The sequence below is a fragment of the Gorilla gorilla genome, chromosome 4, assembly GCF_029281585.2.
Source record: "Gorilla gorilla gorilla isolate KB3781 chromosome 4, NHGRI_mGorGor1-v2.1_pri, whole genome shotgun sequence".
Taxonomy (NCBI): Eukaryota; Metazoa; Chordata; class Mammalia; order Primates; family Hominidae; genus Gorilla; species Gorilla gorilla.
The window spans coordinates 15,805,896-15,821,283 of record NC_073228.2 but is presented as its reverse complement, the minus strand read 5'-3'; the positions used below and the strand labels follow the sequence as shown (position 1 = coordinate 15,821,283).

General features: G+C 47.1%; 1 protein-coding gene across 6 annotated transcripts in view; it reads right to left on the bottom strand.

Moving 5' to 3' along the window:
• RNF157 (ring finger protein 157) overlaps nt 1-15,388 on the bottom strand; it is a 98,346-nt gene that overhangs the window by 10,051 nt on the left and 72,907 nt on the right. For 3 of the 6 annotated variants that reach the window (XM_031011105.3, XM_031011107.3, XM_055388918.2), the window contains 13 exons: nt 15,155-15,272; nt 14,603-14,669; nt 13,641-13,684; nt 12,285-12,332; nt 10,089-10,160; nt 9,378-9,537; nt 9,070-9,182; nt 6,862-7,100; nt 5,913-6,021; nt 3,728-3,839; nt 3,080-3,252; nt 2,770-2,835; nt 1,798-1,846 (listed from right to left, as the gene is read on the bottom strand). In XM_031011105.3, coding sequence (XP_030866965.1) covers nt 1,798-1,846; nt 2,770-2,835; nt 3,080-3,252; nt 3,728-3,839; nt 5,913-6,021; nt 6,862-7,100; nt 9,070-9,182; nt 9,378-9,537; nt 10,089-10,160; nt 12,285-12,332; nt 13,641-13,684; nt 14,603-14,669; nt 15,155-15,272 — 1,370 coding nt within the window. The remainder of the gene's footprint in view (nt 1-1,797; nt 1,847-2,769; nt 2,836-3,079; nt 3,253-3,727; nt 3,840-5,912; nt 6,022-6,861; nt 7,101-9,069; nt 9,183-9,377; nt 9,538-10,088; nt 10,161-12,284; nt 12,333-13,640; nt 13,685-14,602; nt 14,670-15,154; nt 15,273-15,388) is intronic. The other 3 variants (XM_031011106.3, XM_031011108.3, XM_031011109.3) reach the window with 1 other exon arrangement.

The following is a 15,388-nucleotide window of genomic DNA, read 5'->3' as shown; positions in this document are numbered from 1 at the left end:
AGTTAGACAGGGGCTGGCTGTGTTTTTCTCTGCATTGCTGTCCTTAAAATAAAAATCTTAAGGATGGAGACAAAAAAAGTCAAATCATATGTTAAAAAAAAGACAATAATTAAGTGGATAAAGAGTGGACAAGAAAGGAATCACGTTGTGTGGGCATGTCTGTGTTCTCGCGCTTTCCTGCTGTTTCCCTAGAGCCCTTTCCGTCTGCTGTTCCCTAACAAGTCAGATCACTGAGGAGGGCTGTGGGACACAGGCTCAACAGAGAACACTAGAGCGAGCAGAGCTGGGCAGAGGCCAGACTGGTGAGGCTGCAACCAACCAGCAGAAGCTAGGGAGCGCCACTGGGGAGGTCATCCTGCTCATGCCTGCATCTGCCTTGGGTGCGAGCTGGGTGTGTTTAGGACCACATGGCTCTGCAAAATAAGTACATGAAACAACAACTGAAGGTCTTAGGGTCCATAATTTTGCATATCAAACCAGAATGACTACATTCACAAAATTATGATTTCCTTCCTTATGAGACCTGAGTTGTTATTTTCAGTGTGTTTTAAATGGCTAACCAGAAATCTACAGACATGTAAGAAGGGAAGGGAAAAGTTTTAAAAGTTGTTTTTTATCAAGCTCCCCTCTTTTTTTCTCAGTGAAACAGACAGAAGAAAACAAATCCATTCCACGGGCTAGGGAATGTCAGGTGAAACAACCTGGCCACACTGCACTTCTTAGAAGCAAATATTCTATGGGAGAAACAATCACAAGGGGTAACTCTAGAGCCTCAAGCACTGAAGTCATCAACTGAGTTGGTGACACTCCAAACCCCCTTGGGCTGGGGTGCAAGAGCTGACGGAGGCAGCCTTGGCGGCCACCTTCTCCTTCAAGCTCCTTGGCCAGGTGGGAGCCGTCAGGTCCACATGCACACCTCGAACACTTCCCAAGTGATGGCCAGCGCTAAAGCAGAAGCAATAGGATGACATCTGCTGGTGCGTCTGCATCCAGGCCGGGCATACGTGTGCTCTGGAGGTGCCCCTGAGGGAGGGGCCTCAGAGCAGCAGGGGGAAGAGTCTGGCTCCTGGAACACATAGTGTTCCCTGCTTGGGGGAGACTTTCCTGCCCCCCTTCTTCCTCCTATGTCCTTGCTCTGTGGGCCATTCCTTCTCTTCTAGCCTTACTGGAAACAACATTCTTCCAACTGAAGATGTAACTGAGGCCTGAATTATGGTAAAGGAAGATTATTACAACAGCCTTTAAAATACTTGCCTAAGCTGAGCTCCTGAAGAAACGGACCTGTTTCCTTCACCACGCCTTTAATATGTCTGCCGGCCCCTGAGAGTCCTCTTTTACAGCAATGTTGACCATATTCCTAACTAAAGCAAGACCTGACCAGCTGCCAAACAGTCCTCCCCCTCCCCCCAGTGGAAGAAATGGCTACTGCTGTTCAACACTGAGAATGCCAGAACAGCTCTGTGGGGCTCCACTGAAAACCTGCAGCAGGGAGGCTGATGATGGGAGCTGCTTAGAGAGCTTCCGAATCTACTTCAGGTAAATATGGACCTGTATGTATCTCCTGCAGCACCCGCACCTGACATCCATGGCTCTGAGGCCCAGAAAGAGCTGAGGAGGTCATAGAGATCATCAATGCTCTGCTTGCTTTGATGTACCATTAAGAAGACGATCTTTCCTCTAACAGCCCCATACAACTGAGCAGAGCCACCACGTCATACCGGTACCCTTTTCTTTACCCCTTAAAGAATACCCAGGAAAGAAAGATAACTAAAGGAAGTAAAGGACCAGATCTTTTACCACCTTCCTGCGTGGGTGATCCATCCTCTTCCTCTATAACATCATTTCCCTAGGACAGAAGGAAGGCCCTGTGAGTCTATGAAGCGGCAAAATGAGTAAACTGATTGGCTGAAGACAGAACTAATCATCCTACTGGTATCTAACTCCAGGGCCTACGTTAATAGCATATATTTCCATCTGTGTTTAATATGCCTCAGAGGCTGAGTAGAGGCAGATCTTGCTTGGTGAGGCACCATCTGCCTACAGGGATTAGATCCGAGCCACATTACCCATATATGCTCAGAATGGTCTGTCAGGAATACCCTTGTTAATAGTTTAGCTGATACTGTTTCTCTAAGGTGGAAGCAAAAATTATTAAATGAAAGAGCAAATTGTGAGATAAGACTTTCAGAAATCCCTTAAGATCCCAAACCCCATCCAGATCCTCCATTGACAGGAAGGAGTTGGCTCAAGAAGAGTTCTAGGGCTCTCACTGTGAGCTGGCGTTCCACAGCACACCACGGTCAGGGCACGTCTCACACTGAACTGTGGTCCTGTCTGCCTGCTAGACTGGGCTCCTAGATGGGTGCAGTGGGCTGGGGGTAGGCAGAAACCTCACCACACAGGTCTGTATAGGTCTGTATGTGCCCCAGCACCAGTAGAGCACCTGTGACACAGTCCTCCATGTAAATACTAGTGGAATGAAGGACAATATATTCTCAAGGCCAGGGGCTGGCCAGAAAAGTTCCCTCTTGAACTCACTCCACACCAGTGACCCTGGGAACCAGTGGCCCCACTCACTGGACAGTCCACAGGCCCGGGAGCAGCTGCTCTCATCTCTACCCACATTCCACTTCTCACTGATCTAGGCATGTCCCCTAGGAAGGCTTCGTCAGCGCAGCCTCCTGACCCTGGTCCTTACTGGCATCCCCAGCCAAGGCCAGCACTCCTCTGGTTGTGGGAAGGGGCACCACTCCGTGCTGTTGGGGTTACCTCTGCATCCTGCTCTCCAGCTGGGAGGCCAGCAAAGTTGCTGTCTGGAGACTCCGCTGGCAGCCCCTGCAGAAGAGCACAGTTTTTACAGGCTCTTCCATCAAGGTCTCGTGACAGCAAACCCAAACCTTCTTCAGAACAAAATTGGTGTCAAATAGGAGGGTCAGACCTAAGGGAATGCCTTGTTTTCTGCAGCACTCCTGGCATTCCGGGGGCTTTGCAGCCATGCATGGCAGACCTTTGGTTATGCTACTTTGGACGTGTGCACAAAGAACAGAGAAGTCAGGGCGGTTCCCGTCCCTTCCCTTACCTCTCCTTCTTCTGAGGGGGCCCTGCTGGCAGGCTGGGGGGAAGAGAGAGCCTCTCCATCCTCTTCAGTGCCAGGGGCGATGTAGGAGCCAGACATGGAGGAGACGGTGTCAGTGCTGATCTGGGAGGATGCCATGGACATGACAGACTGGGCCAAGCTGCTGCTGGCAGGGCCTTTGGAAACAGGGGATGGGGAAAGGAGCCTGGAGGTCAGGCAGGGCTTCTGCAAGCTTTCTGGGGAGCAGAGCCCTCTCCCTGCATTCAGGCATTGAGGAGTGAAGTGGCCGTATCTTGCCCTCCCCTAAAAGTGGTTTTAGGTTTACGTTTTTCCAAAATTCTGCTCCTTTATATTTTAGAGCTCAGAACTCAGCCTTGGGGACAAGACATTTGCTTTTCCCTGTCATAATGCTAAAGGAAACCTCATTACAGGAGGACTGGGGCTGAGAGAATTGACACCCCCCTAGCTACAGGCAAGCCTGCTATCCCATGGTAGGAAAGCAAGTCCTCTTCCCTCGCAAGCCAGGGCCTACTTGTCATGCAGTACAGGTATTAGCTTGCCACTCCCATGTCCCTTCCCGGAAGAAGCACCAGGACACTGTGGGCTGGGTAAGGGGGAAGGACATGCAGCCACTCCCCGCTCCTTATGTACCTTCTGGGGAGGAAATAGTGGATGACAGAGGCGTCCCTGTGCAAGACGACTGGTCAATAGCTCCATATGACGACAAGGTGAGATTCTCACTTTCTGGAGTCACACCACATTCCTGGGGGTTGTGGGGGGACACAACAGGACATGGAGCAAGCGCCAGTCACCTGTGCTGGAGGAAGGGGTCAGGGCGGAGGTCTGGGTAGAGATGAGGAGGAAAGGCGACACTGGGAGGGACTGAGTGGCATGCAGAGGCCGCAGCTTCTCTCTTCCGTCCTCACTTCAGCCCAAGCCTGGAATGACTGCCTCCCAGGGGAGGCGCACACTTCAGTCAACACCTCCTGCCCAGGGCACAGCATCTGCTGAGGCCATACAAAGACTGCAGCTCGGGTGACACAGGTCACCCTGCAGCTGTGACATGGGGACACCCCAGGTTTCCCCAGGATTATGATCAGCTTTCCTTCTGCGGCAAAAGCATACGAAGCCAGCAGAGGACTTCCTGCCTGCAGAGTATCTCCACGTGGACCCCAGTTAATTCCTGCCCAGCTGCTTTCTGATACAAACACCACCTTGCTCCCCAGCCTGCTGCTCCTCCCACACCCCCACCTCCGATCCCAGCCCCGACCTGTCAGGCATCTGGGTGCACAGCCTCACCCATCCAAGATGGATGCAAAGTTCTACGAACTGTATCTCCATAATCCCTTCCCTTCCCTCCAGGCACTCCTCTTTTGTCTTAGTTCACGCGGTCCTTCTTTTTTTTTTAATTTTTTTTTTTTTTTGAGATGGAGTCTCGCTCTGTTGCCCAGCCCAGGCTGGAGTACAGTGGCGCGATCTTGGCTCACTGCAACCCCCGCTTCCTGGGTTCAAACGATTCTCCTGTCTCAGCCTCCCGAGTGGCTGGGACTACAGGTGCATGCCACCACACCTGGCTAATTTTTTCTATTTTTAGTAAAGATGGGGTTTCACCATGTTAGCCAGGATGGTCTCGATCTCCTGATTTCATGATCCACCCGCCTCGGCTTCCCAAAGTGCTGGGATTACAGGTGTGAGCCACCACGCCCAGCCTGTCACACAGTCCTTCTTGCCTGGGCTACTGAAACCCTTTCCTGGCTGGGTCTGTCTCCTGTCTAGTCCAGGCTGCACACTGTGGTCGGGTGGGCCTTTGGGGAGTGAAGCACTCACTGTGCCCCTGGCTTGCTCCGAGCCCCGACTTCCTGCTCTGTGCCTTTGCATGCATCGTCCTCTCCACATGGATGTTTCTCTCACCTCTTTCTCCATGTCTAAAAAACTTCAAGGTTTAGCTAAAATGCTATTCCTCCATAACCCATTTTCTGATTTCCTCCACTTACAATGATCTTTTCCATCTCTGACACAGCAATTTATTGTCTCTGTTTTGGGCACACTTCTTTTTTATAAAATTTACTTAGTCATTTAACAAATACTTACTGAGCAACAACAACATGCCAGGCACATGCTATTCCCATGTATATGTCCTGTCCCAGCCAGACCTGAGCACCTAAGGGCAGGGACCACTTTATTTACCTTCCTATGCCCCGCTGTACCTAGCTCAGTGCCCTACAGAGAGAAGCTGCATAAACCTTTGTTAAGTGAGGTCTCTGTGGGACGCAGAGTAGAAAATTCCAGCCTTCCCTTCCATTCTTCCACATGGGCCTCCCGACACCCCCCACTTACCCCCAGGACTTTCTCCTTGCTGTTCCCAGACTTAGGGCCCTCTCTCCTCGTATATCTGCATAGCTAGCTCTACCACTTCCCTTGGTCTTGGCTCCTGGACCGCTTTTTAAGAAAGGCAGCCCCCACTTCCAGCCGTGGCACTCCCTTCCCACATGTCACACATGCTGATCCACAGCACCATCTGGCACATGTGTATTTTTTTACCTATTGTCTTTTGTGCCCCCCACCCCAGCTAGCAAGAATATAAATGCTACAAGGGCACGGACTTTTGTAGTGTCCCAGCTACTATCCTCAGCATATAGCACAGTGCCTGGCAAATAATATAGGCTGCATACACTGTTGAATGCATGAATCCAGTGAAACCCTTTGCCACTGCCTCAGAGGGTGTTGACAAGGTGTTTGATGAGTGAATGAGAGCAGAGGGACCTGATGAGGCATGCGGGTAGGAGGGAAGTCCCTGGAGTACAACACCCAAGAAGAGGAGAGGAATGTCAATTACCTCTCCGAGATGCTGAGCCGACGGTCTCTGAGAGAGCTGTGTCTCCGACTCGCTGCAGGAACGCTCATCTTCCTCTTCATGCAGCACGGAAGAGTTTTGGGAAATGGATCTGTAGGAGTCCAGTGGAAAAGCAGCTATATCCAACGTCCATTTAAAGAACAGTACTTACTGCAAGGGGAGCTGAGGGGAAAACCCAAATCTTTTTTGTTTGTTTATTTTTTGAGACAGCATCTCACTATGTTTCCCAGGCTGGGCTGGGACTCCTGGGCTTCAGCGATCCTCTTGTTGACGCTTTAACAGAGGAGGAGTACAGCCTCCTGAGTAGCTGAGTAGGTCTGGGCTAACTTGCCTGGCTCGAAACCCAAATCTTAAGTAGGACTAGGGAAATAGAAAAGAGAACCAGAGAGGGATGGAGACCTCTTTTGGGTGTCAGAAGTGCTAAGTTTTACTTTTAGCTCCTCTGATGACTTGCTATCTAAACTTGGGAAAAACCACTGCCATTTACAGGGTCTCAATATTTTCATCTGTAAAATACCCTCCCCTTTACTCTGCCACAGAAACCTCGTCATGATTTGTGCCTAGCTGGATTTAGATGTTTAAGAGATACGGATCACAAGGTTCCTTCAGTCTTCGGACTAAGCAATGCTCCCAGGGGCCTAGAAGGCCCTATCCACAGTGTTCAACGTCCTCTTCCCTATATCCCATCCCCTATCCTTGAAAGAAAAAAAGAATACATAAGAGATTTGTCTCATCAGAGTTTTCTTAAGTACCTACATACCATCTTATTTTCATCTCTTAATGGATGGGATAACCTTCCCGCAAGCAGCTCTGGGAACAGCCCAGAGGGTTACTCTGCCCTAAGTCCCCAGGATGTGGGCCAGCACCAAGGAGGGATGAAGCATTTCATCAAGGATTCCGGGGGCAACAGTGTGGAGCACTGGCTACTCACTTGGAGAGACTCTTTTTGAGTTTGAGTCCCTGACTGCTGCTGTCAGACAGGCGGTCAAGAGGCGAGATCGTCCTGACGGGGGGCAGGTGGCCATCACTGCCATATGAAGGGAGCATTCCTGAGAGGTGGCCATCTCCAAGCACGTGAAGTGGAGGAACTGCTGGGGACGGGGTGAGGGGCCCGTTGAGGGCCTCCAGAAGAGATACTACTTCATAGCCTGGTGGAATATTCTCTGAGGACTAGGGGAATCAGAGACAGGTTGAAAAATTAATTAGGTCCTTTTTGTTTTATGACGTGATCATGCTACTTAGTCTACACTGAAAAAAATGTTTTATATCTGTTCTTGGGGGGGTCTGGTAAGAACAACTGTACTAGAGGCAGAGATAAAATATCAAAGAATCACACACTGTAGATCCTGCTTATTGGTAAGCTTTTTCTTAATAATCTCTATTTTTTTCCTGATTATAATGGAAATTTGGAAAATACATAAAACTAAAAGTAAGGAAAAAAAATCACCAGTAATCAAATCACCCAAAGTTACTTTTGTTAGCATTCTGGTGCTTCTTCTTCCCATTTTTTTTCTGTGTACTATTTATACAGTTTTGATCAATCTGTAAATAACAATTTTATATTCTGTTTATTTTATTATACTTTCCTCTTTTAAAAAAATAGAGATGGGATCTCACTATGTTGCCCAGGCTGGTCTTGAGCTCCTGGTCTCAATTGATCCTCCCACCATGGCCTCCCAAAGTGCTAGGATTACAGATGTGAGCCACCATGCCTGGCCAGAACATAAATATTTTCCTTTGTTTCTGAAGCCTCTTTATATATGTCCCCTTCTCATAGATCCCCTAAGTTTTCTAACTATTCTCCTAGTGCTGGGAATCTAGTTGTGTCTAACACATCCTATTGTAAACAAGTTTTGATGAACATCCTTGAATGCCTTTTTTTCAAATTATCTTCTTGTTATTAAATTATTAGCTCTTAGATGATGAGGTATAAATGTTTTTAAGGCTCTTGATATATACTGCTGTTTTCTGCTGTTTTTTTTTCAGTGCCTTTTCTAGTTACACTCCTGTAAGTAATACAGAAGACCTATTCTGACTGCTTCCCCGAAAGCAGGGAGAATCGCTAAAAAGAAAAGTTTTTAAAATCTGAAAGTTGGAAAATGGTATTCTCATATTTGCATATCATTGATTTTTAATGTGGTTGAACTTTTTAAAAAATTCTATGTTGAGTGTGTTTTGTTTATGCCCTTTGCCCTTTTATCTACTGTTTTATTCAATATGAACTATGGCAAAGACACTAGCTTTTCCTCTGATACATGCATTGTAAATACTTTTTAAAAAAACACTATTTGTTGTCTAACTTTTAATTTTGGTTACCTTTTAGACCTCTGAAGTGCTAAACTTTTTAGGTGGTAAAATGTATGGTTCTTGCTTTCAAGCTTAGAGAATCCTTGACGATCCAAAGTCAACTAAATAATCATCTGTAATTTATTCTAGGTTTTGAATGTTTTGCTTGGTTTGCTGTAATGTTTGTTTGGTTTGATGCTTTTAATATAGTTAACTAGTTACTCCAGCTGGAATTTATTTGGTAAGGAGTAAAGTGCTAAACTAATTTTTCCTCCTGAAATAGCTAACTAACTATCCCAATACCATTCACGAAATAATCATCTCTCCCAGCGGTGCGTTAGTCTGAAGAAGGACAGTGTCTGCTGCTCTCTAACTGCAAAGCTTTGAGGTTTCACCCTAATATCAGCACTTACACTAGGAAACTGAAGTCAGTTACTTTATCTCAGGCACTGAGGCCACAAAACAGGATAAAGAAAAACAGTTACTTGCTTCGAGGATTCAAATAAAGATAATAAATTGTATTTAAATCCAAAATAATCATCCCATTGTTTCTGCCTGGGGGAGTTCAAGTTGAACCTCACTGGAGTGAAACTGCAAGCAGAGGGCTCTAGGAATGGTAAACATTAACTGGACACCAAGTTCCCAAGGAGGAAAAGGGAGGTTTTCGTGACCAGTATTCAATTTTCCACAGTAATAAGTTGGTTTTAACGCATGCTCTCAGCCGGCTTGCTAAGTACTGCAGCATGCCCTGGTCTAATTCCTTGCTGCAATGCCACGTAGAGAAGCATGAAAAGTTTAAAAAAGCCAATGAGGCATTTGCTTCAGAGGGGCCGTGGTTCTGAGCCCAACTTACTGAATGCTCTTCAGAATCAGATGTCTGGGATGAGATGATGGGGTTAAAGCTGGTTGGGGACAAGGGGCCCAATTTTTTCCTCATGGCTCGGATCTGAAGCAGTGCCCGGAAGGCTGTGAAGAAGAAAACAGGCAATCAGGACATCCTGATACAGGATTAAGAATGAACAAGAGCCCAGACAGAAACCATGATCCCTCCCAGCGCGCATCCGTTTGTCAGATCCAGCAGCAGCACATGCTTCAGTGTTTTGTAAATGTCCTCTTGTCCTCTCTCCCACCCACCAGTCCCCCTGCCGCTCTGGGGCTTACGCAGTCGGCAGATGGGACAGTTGTTGGCCTGGTAGCGCAGCGTGTCTGCACAGGTGTTACAGAGGCAGAGGTGGCGACAGGGCAGAATCAAGGTGTCCCGGACATCCGAGAGACACACCACACACTCGGCACTGTTATCACTCACTTCGTCTTCAGCCACCTGGCCGAGGAGAAAGAAATGTAGCCAATGGCACAAAGCCCTTCCTGTCCCATACTTTACTGACAAGGCAGCGTGGCTGAAGAGCTAAGATAAGTAATAATTACGAACAAAATCTGCCTTGACATTGGACTTTGTCGTTTACCCAGTGCATCCACACACTTAGCTTCACTGCTTCTGGGAAGTGTTTATCTAAAATCGAGAGGACGAGACTAACCACTCGAGCTCCTCCTATAAGGCTCAGAGCTGGGCCTCTCAAGTCTCAGCTGAAGGGACCTCTAGGGGACCACACAGATAAAGGAAAAGGAGCAAAGAAAGCGCCCTGGTGGAAACCGAGTTGGACAGAGCTCTGTGGCAGAACAAAGCCAAACCAGCCTACTTTTCTCATTTCCAAAGTGGTAACAGCATAATGATCTGAAATGAGGAACAAGAAAACACCCTTCTAAGACCTAACTGATTTCAGAGTTTGGCACGCTAAATTTCTGGACGCTGGCTTACGATTTCTCACTTGGCCTCCTGGAAAGAGTACATTCAGAATTTTGGGTAAAACTTACCTTAGAATCTTGTGTGTTGTACTTGTTTTCAATTCCATAGATCTCCTGAAGGAGGTAGCTGACCCCGTCTACCTGAACAGCAAACAGAAAGGTTCAAGGACAGGCTGTCTCTACTGAGAGACAAGAGTGGGAACTCCCTCCCGTCTTACCTCTTTTGGTTACCAAGGACTACCGATTCATAATGAGAAAAAAAATCAAAGGCCTAGATAAGTAAAAGATGCTTTTATTTACTTATGTTTTCTCTTTGAGAGAAGAAAGAAAATCAAATATTTAATTCACCCATCATTATATACAACAGGGAATATAAAATTTCACAAATACAATAATAATACTTGCACTGCAGCTTACTATTATGGACAATTAAGAAGGCATAGACTAGAAAAAGGATGGAAGGGTATGCATTAAAACCTAGGCATTTGCTATGTAATCCAATTTGAGTTCAGACATTATACAAATAAAGGAATGGAAAAGAGAAAGAAAAAGAAGAAGTTGGCAAGGAAAAAGATGGGAAGGGAAAATATGGATGCAAAGGGCGATAGCAAGACCTTGAGGGAGAGGCTAATGGTGTGTACCCCACACCATGAAGCCACCCCATCCCCAACATGCAGCAAAATTACAACTCTTGGCCCTGTTTCCTTTTTTTTTTTCTTTTTTTTTTTTTGAGATAGGGTCTTGCTCTGTCATCCAGGCTGGAGTGCAGTGGCACCATCTTGGCTTGCTGCAACCTCCACCTCCTGGGTTCAAGCGATTCTCCTGTCTCAGCCTCCTGAGTAGCTGGGATTACAGGGCCTGCACCACCATGCCTGGCTAATTTTTGTATTTTGTGGTAGAGATGGGGTTTCACCATGTTGACCAGGCTGGTCTCAAACTCCTGACCTCAAGTGATCCACCTGCCTCAGGCTCCCGAAGTGCTAGGATAACAGAGATGAGCCATCAAGCCCGGCCAGCCCTGTTTCTTAAAACCCCAACTACCAAGGCCCAATCCCACTCCCATTAACCTGGGCCATGTCAGTGCCTAAGTTGGCCCTGCCCCATTTACTTTTAGGAGCACACTCTTCTGCCTCACCTCTGTTTCTTAGCCATCCTTTCCCCTAAGACATAGCCTGTCGCTGATTTTATATCCCACTCTCCGGTTTAACAGTCTGTTGCTAATGCCAATCTAACAAGAGGAAAATGGACAAACCATTTTTCTCTAGCTACACGAGCCTTTGCCATCCCATCCAGGCCTCCTGGAGAACCAGGCCTTCCCCCATGAGGCAACTCACCAAGGCCTGGCCTGCCCAGGTAGTGCCCTGGGCTCAGGATCTGTTTCCTCCTCTGCTGCTCTTAAAACTTGTTTTCATGCAGTGATTATATTGGAAAACTAATTTATCCTAAGATATTCTTATTATTGACCTCATTAAAAGAGAGGCGAGTAATTAACCTAAAAGAACGAACAGTGTAGAATTTCAGGTATCTATCACCCATCTGCAGGAAGGCTTTTCTTTGCATCTCGAGGAAGCCCAACCCTGCCTCCTACCCAGCTGCTCTACACCCTCCGTGAGATGACCTGCCCCTCACCCACCCTCCCTTGCCAATGCCACTGGCACCACTCTCTCTCCTCCCAGTGATGTCTCCTCCTACCTCTACAAGAGTGGAAAGAAAAGTGCTGGCACATGGTAGCTGGCTGGGACTTTCTAGCAGACATATGCACAAGGTGCTGATCATTCTGGAAGAGGGAGAATGGCTAACTTTGAAATTTAGAAAAGGAATGGATAAATTAAGCCAATGACTCTAATTACCCTAAATTGGACCCTAATGCTTTTATCCTTTCGCTTGAAATGTTTCTCACTCTGGCATTTTAAATAAAAAGAGTTCTCCCTAAACCCAGTGTTGGGAAATAAATCTTGTTCTTTCATTTCTCAAGTCCTTTGCTCAGATAAAGGCTCCCTCAACACCAACACTTCTGGAACAATGAAGACCTCAAAAATCAGCATTCCTTTCAGGCCACCCAAGTCGTTTGTAATAGCTTGTAACATTCAAAAGCACTCCCTTTTTTTCTTTTCTTCTTTGATTAAAAAAAAAAGAGGAAAAGGAGAGAGCAAAAAGTAAAACAAAAACAAAAACAAAAAAAAAGAGGGAGAGAGAAGAAGAAAGGAGAGAATAAAAGGAAGGAAGGACCCTAATACTAACAGTCTGTGGTCTTCAAATACTTACTACTTGTTTCTGTTTGAGGGGCTTGACACAGAAAGTTCCATCTGTGTGCTGGAATGAAAATATGAAAGTTATGACAAGGAAGGGAGGGTAATAAAGCACCAGGTATTCTTCTGTTACATCTCCCAGTTACAGTCGCCCTCCCTGCTCTGCAGTTTCATTTTCCATGGTTTCAATTACCCACCATCAACCACTGTCTGAAAATATTACATACAGTATTTTGAGAGAGAAAGATCACATTCAGACTTTTATTACCTTATAGTTATAATTGTTTTAGTTTACATTATTCTTAATCTCTTACTGTGCCTAACTTATGAATTAAACTTTATCATAGGTGTGGATGTAGTATGGGAAAAACCACAGTGTATATGAGGGTTCTGTACGATCTGCAGTTTCAGGCATCCACTGGGGGTCTTGGAACTTATCTCCTGAGGATAAGGGGGGACTACTGTACACATGTTCCTGGACACTCTCAGAGCAGAATTATACAATCCTAATTCTTTAAAGGTCTTATAATTATCCAGTCTAGCCTTTCTTTCTTTTATTTATTTTATTTTTTGAGACAGAGCCTCACTCTATCGCCCAGGCTGGAGTGCGGTGGTGCCATCTCAGCTCACTGCAACCTCTGCCTCCCAGGTTCAAGCAATTCTCCTGCCTCAGCCTCCTGAGTAGCTGGGATTACAGGTGCCCGCCATCACGCCTGGCTATTTTTTTTTTTTTTTTTTTGAGACGGAATCTCGCTCTGTTGCCCAGGCTGGAGTGCAGTGGCGCGATCTCGGCTCACTGCAAGCTCTGCCTCCCGGGTTCATGCCATTCTCCTGCCTCAGCCTCCCGAGTAGCTGGGACTACAGGTGCCCGCCACCACGCCTGGCTAATTTTTTTTTTGTATTTTTAGCAGAGACGGGGTTTCACTGTGTTAGCCAGGATGGTCTCGATCTCCCGACCTCATGATCCACCCACCTCGGCCTCCCAATCGCCTGGCTACTTTTTATATTTTTAACAGAGGTGGGGTTTTGCCATGTTTCCCAGGCTAGCCTCAAACTCCTGGCCTCAGGTGATCCACCCACCTTGGCCTCCCAAAGTGCTGGGATTACAGGCGTGAGCCACCGTGTCCGACCCAGTTTAACCCCTTCATTTTAAGGAAACTGAGGCCTAAAGAGTTGAAGGTCCTGTAGCAAGCTGGTGGCAGGGCTGGACCTATACCCGAGCGTAGCCCAAAAAGTAATGTTCTTTCACCATTATAGCCTCTAAAGCCAGACCCATTCTGCTGAGCTCAGGCACCCAGCAAACGGGTTACATGTGTCTCACATGAAAGAAAGGGCTAAAGGCAATAAAGCGAGGCCCTCTAAAGTCACTCACCTTCTCAAAAGTACCCAGCAGTACATGGCAATGGCCAAAATACTCTGAAAGAAACAAAGGCACGTGAGTGAAGAAGCCCAAACAGCACACCTTGATGCCCATGACTTTCTCCAGTTCCCTGCAATCTGGCAAACCAAATATGCCAGTCTGTCTCTAGAAGGGGCACGTTATATAACCCATACTTTTTTTTTTTTTTGAGACAGTGTCTGGCTCTGTTGCCCGGGCTGGAGTGCGGTGGCATGATCTTGGCTCACTGTGGCCTCCGCCTCCCGGTTCCAGCAATTCTCCTGCCTCAGCCTCCCAAGTATCTGGTATTATAGGCATGAGCCACCATGCCCGGTTACTTTTCTGTATTTTTAGTAGAGACGGGGTTTCACTATGTTGGTCAGGCTGGTCTTAAACTCTTGACTTCAGGTGATCTGCCCGCCTCAGCCTCCCAAAGTGCTAGGATTACAGGGATGAGCCACTACGCCCAGCTAAACCACATTTTTTTTGAGACTAAGCCTCACTCTGTCACCCAGGCTGGAGTGCAGTGGCGCAATCTCGGCTCACTGCAACCTCCGCCTCCCAGGTTCAAACGATTCTCCTGCCTCAGCCTCCCAAGAAGTTGAGATTACAGGCGCGCACTGCCATACCCAGCTGATTTTTGTATTTTTAGTAGAGACAGGGTTTCCCCATGTTGCCCAGGCTGGTCTCGAACTCCTGACCGCAGGTGATCCACCCACCTCGGCCTCCCAAACTGCTGGGATTATACGTGTGAGCCACTGTGCCCAGCCAAACCCACACTTTTCACATCAGCCCAGGCGCTTGGAGTCACAGATGTGAGAGGATGCAGAGACTGCCTGACTCACAGTCACGAACACCCACAAAGAAGGCATGTTGTTCTGGGGCCACAGCTGCTGCCAGGAATATGCCACAAAAGAGCAGTGTGCACAGCCAAAGAGGACAGAAATCGCCCCTACCGTCTCCTTCATCCACCACGGCATGTACCACTAGAGGGTAAACTTCTCGGTCTAAATCAAAGCCAAGCTGAAGGGAAAGAAAAGGAAAGGAAAAAAAAAAAGAGGACTTAACACATTTACATGGCACAGCTAATCTCAGAAAGGGCGATACTGTCAAGAAGCATTAATCTCATCTCTGCTCCTCATTCTTTAGCCTTGTTAATTACCCAAGTTTGTTAACTGAGGGCCATCAGCTGCTTTTTAAAAATGTCATAGATGTAAATAAGAACCTCTAACCTATAGGTTTTTTTTTTTTCTTTGAGCATGGCTTTCTCAAAGTATCCTAGGCTAATGGGCTATTTCCATTCCTAGGGAATGGAAAAATTAACAAAGTTAGGTATATCCTTGATGCAAAATAAGCAGAGCTTTAAAAGGACATGATGAAGTCACAAGGCTGAAAGGTAAGCATGGCCTTCAAGCGTCCGAGCAGCCCCTTTGCTGTCGGACTGAGTCCTAAGTAGCCCCTAGGCCCTTTTGAGTGGATGTGGGAAACCCTCCCCAGAGGCAGCTCACCTCCTCTTCGGCCCACTCGGAGGGATCCACGGTGTGGGAGGGCAGGCAGAACTGCTGACACACTCCTCGCTTGTACTGCACAGTCTCCGACTGGAGGCTGTTGTCTTTGGGAATGTAGCTATTGATACAAGTGGGAGGCAAAGCAAAAGTCAGTATCCGGCACAGATGGGTCTGACAACTTTCTCTGCTCATGCCTGTTCTCAATTATCAACAGGCTCTAGCGAAGAGAAGAAA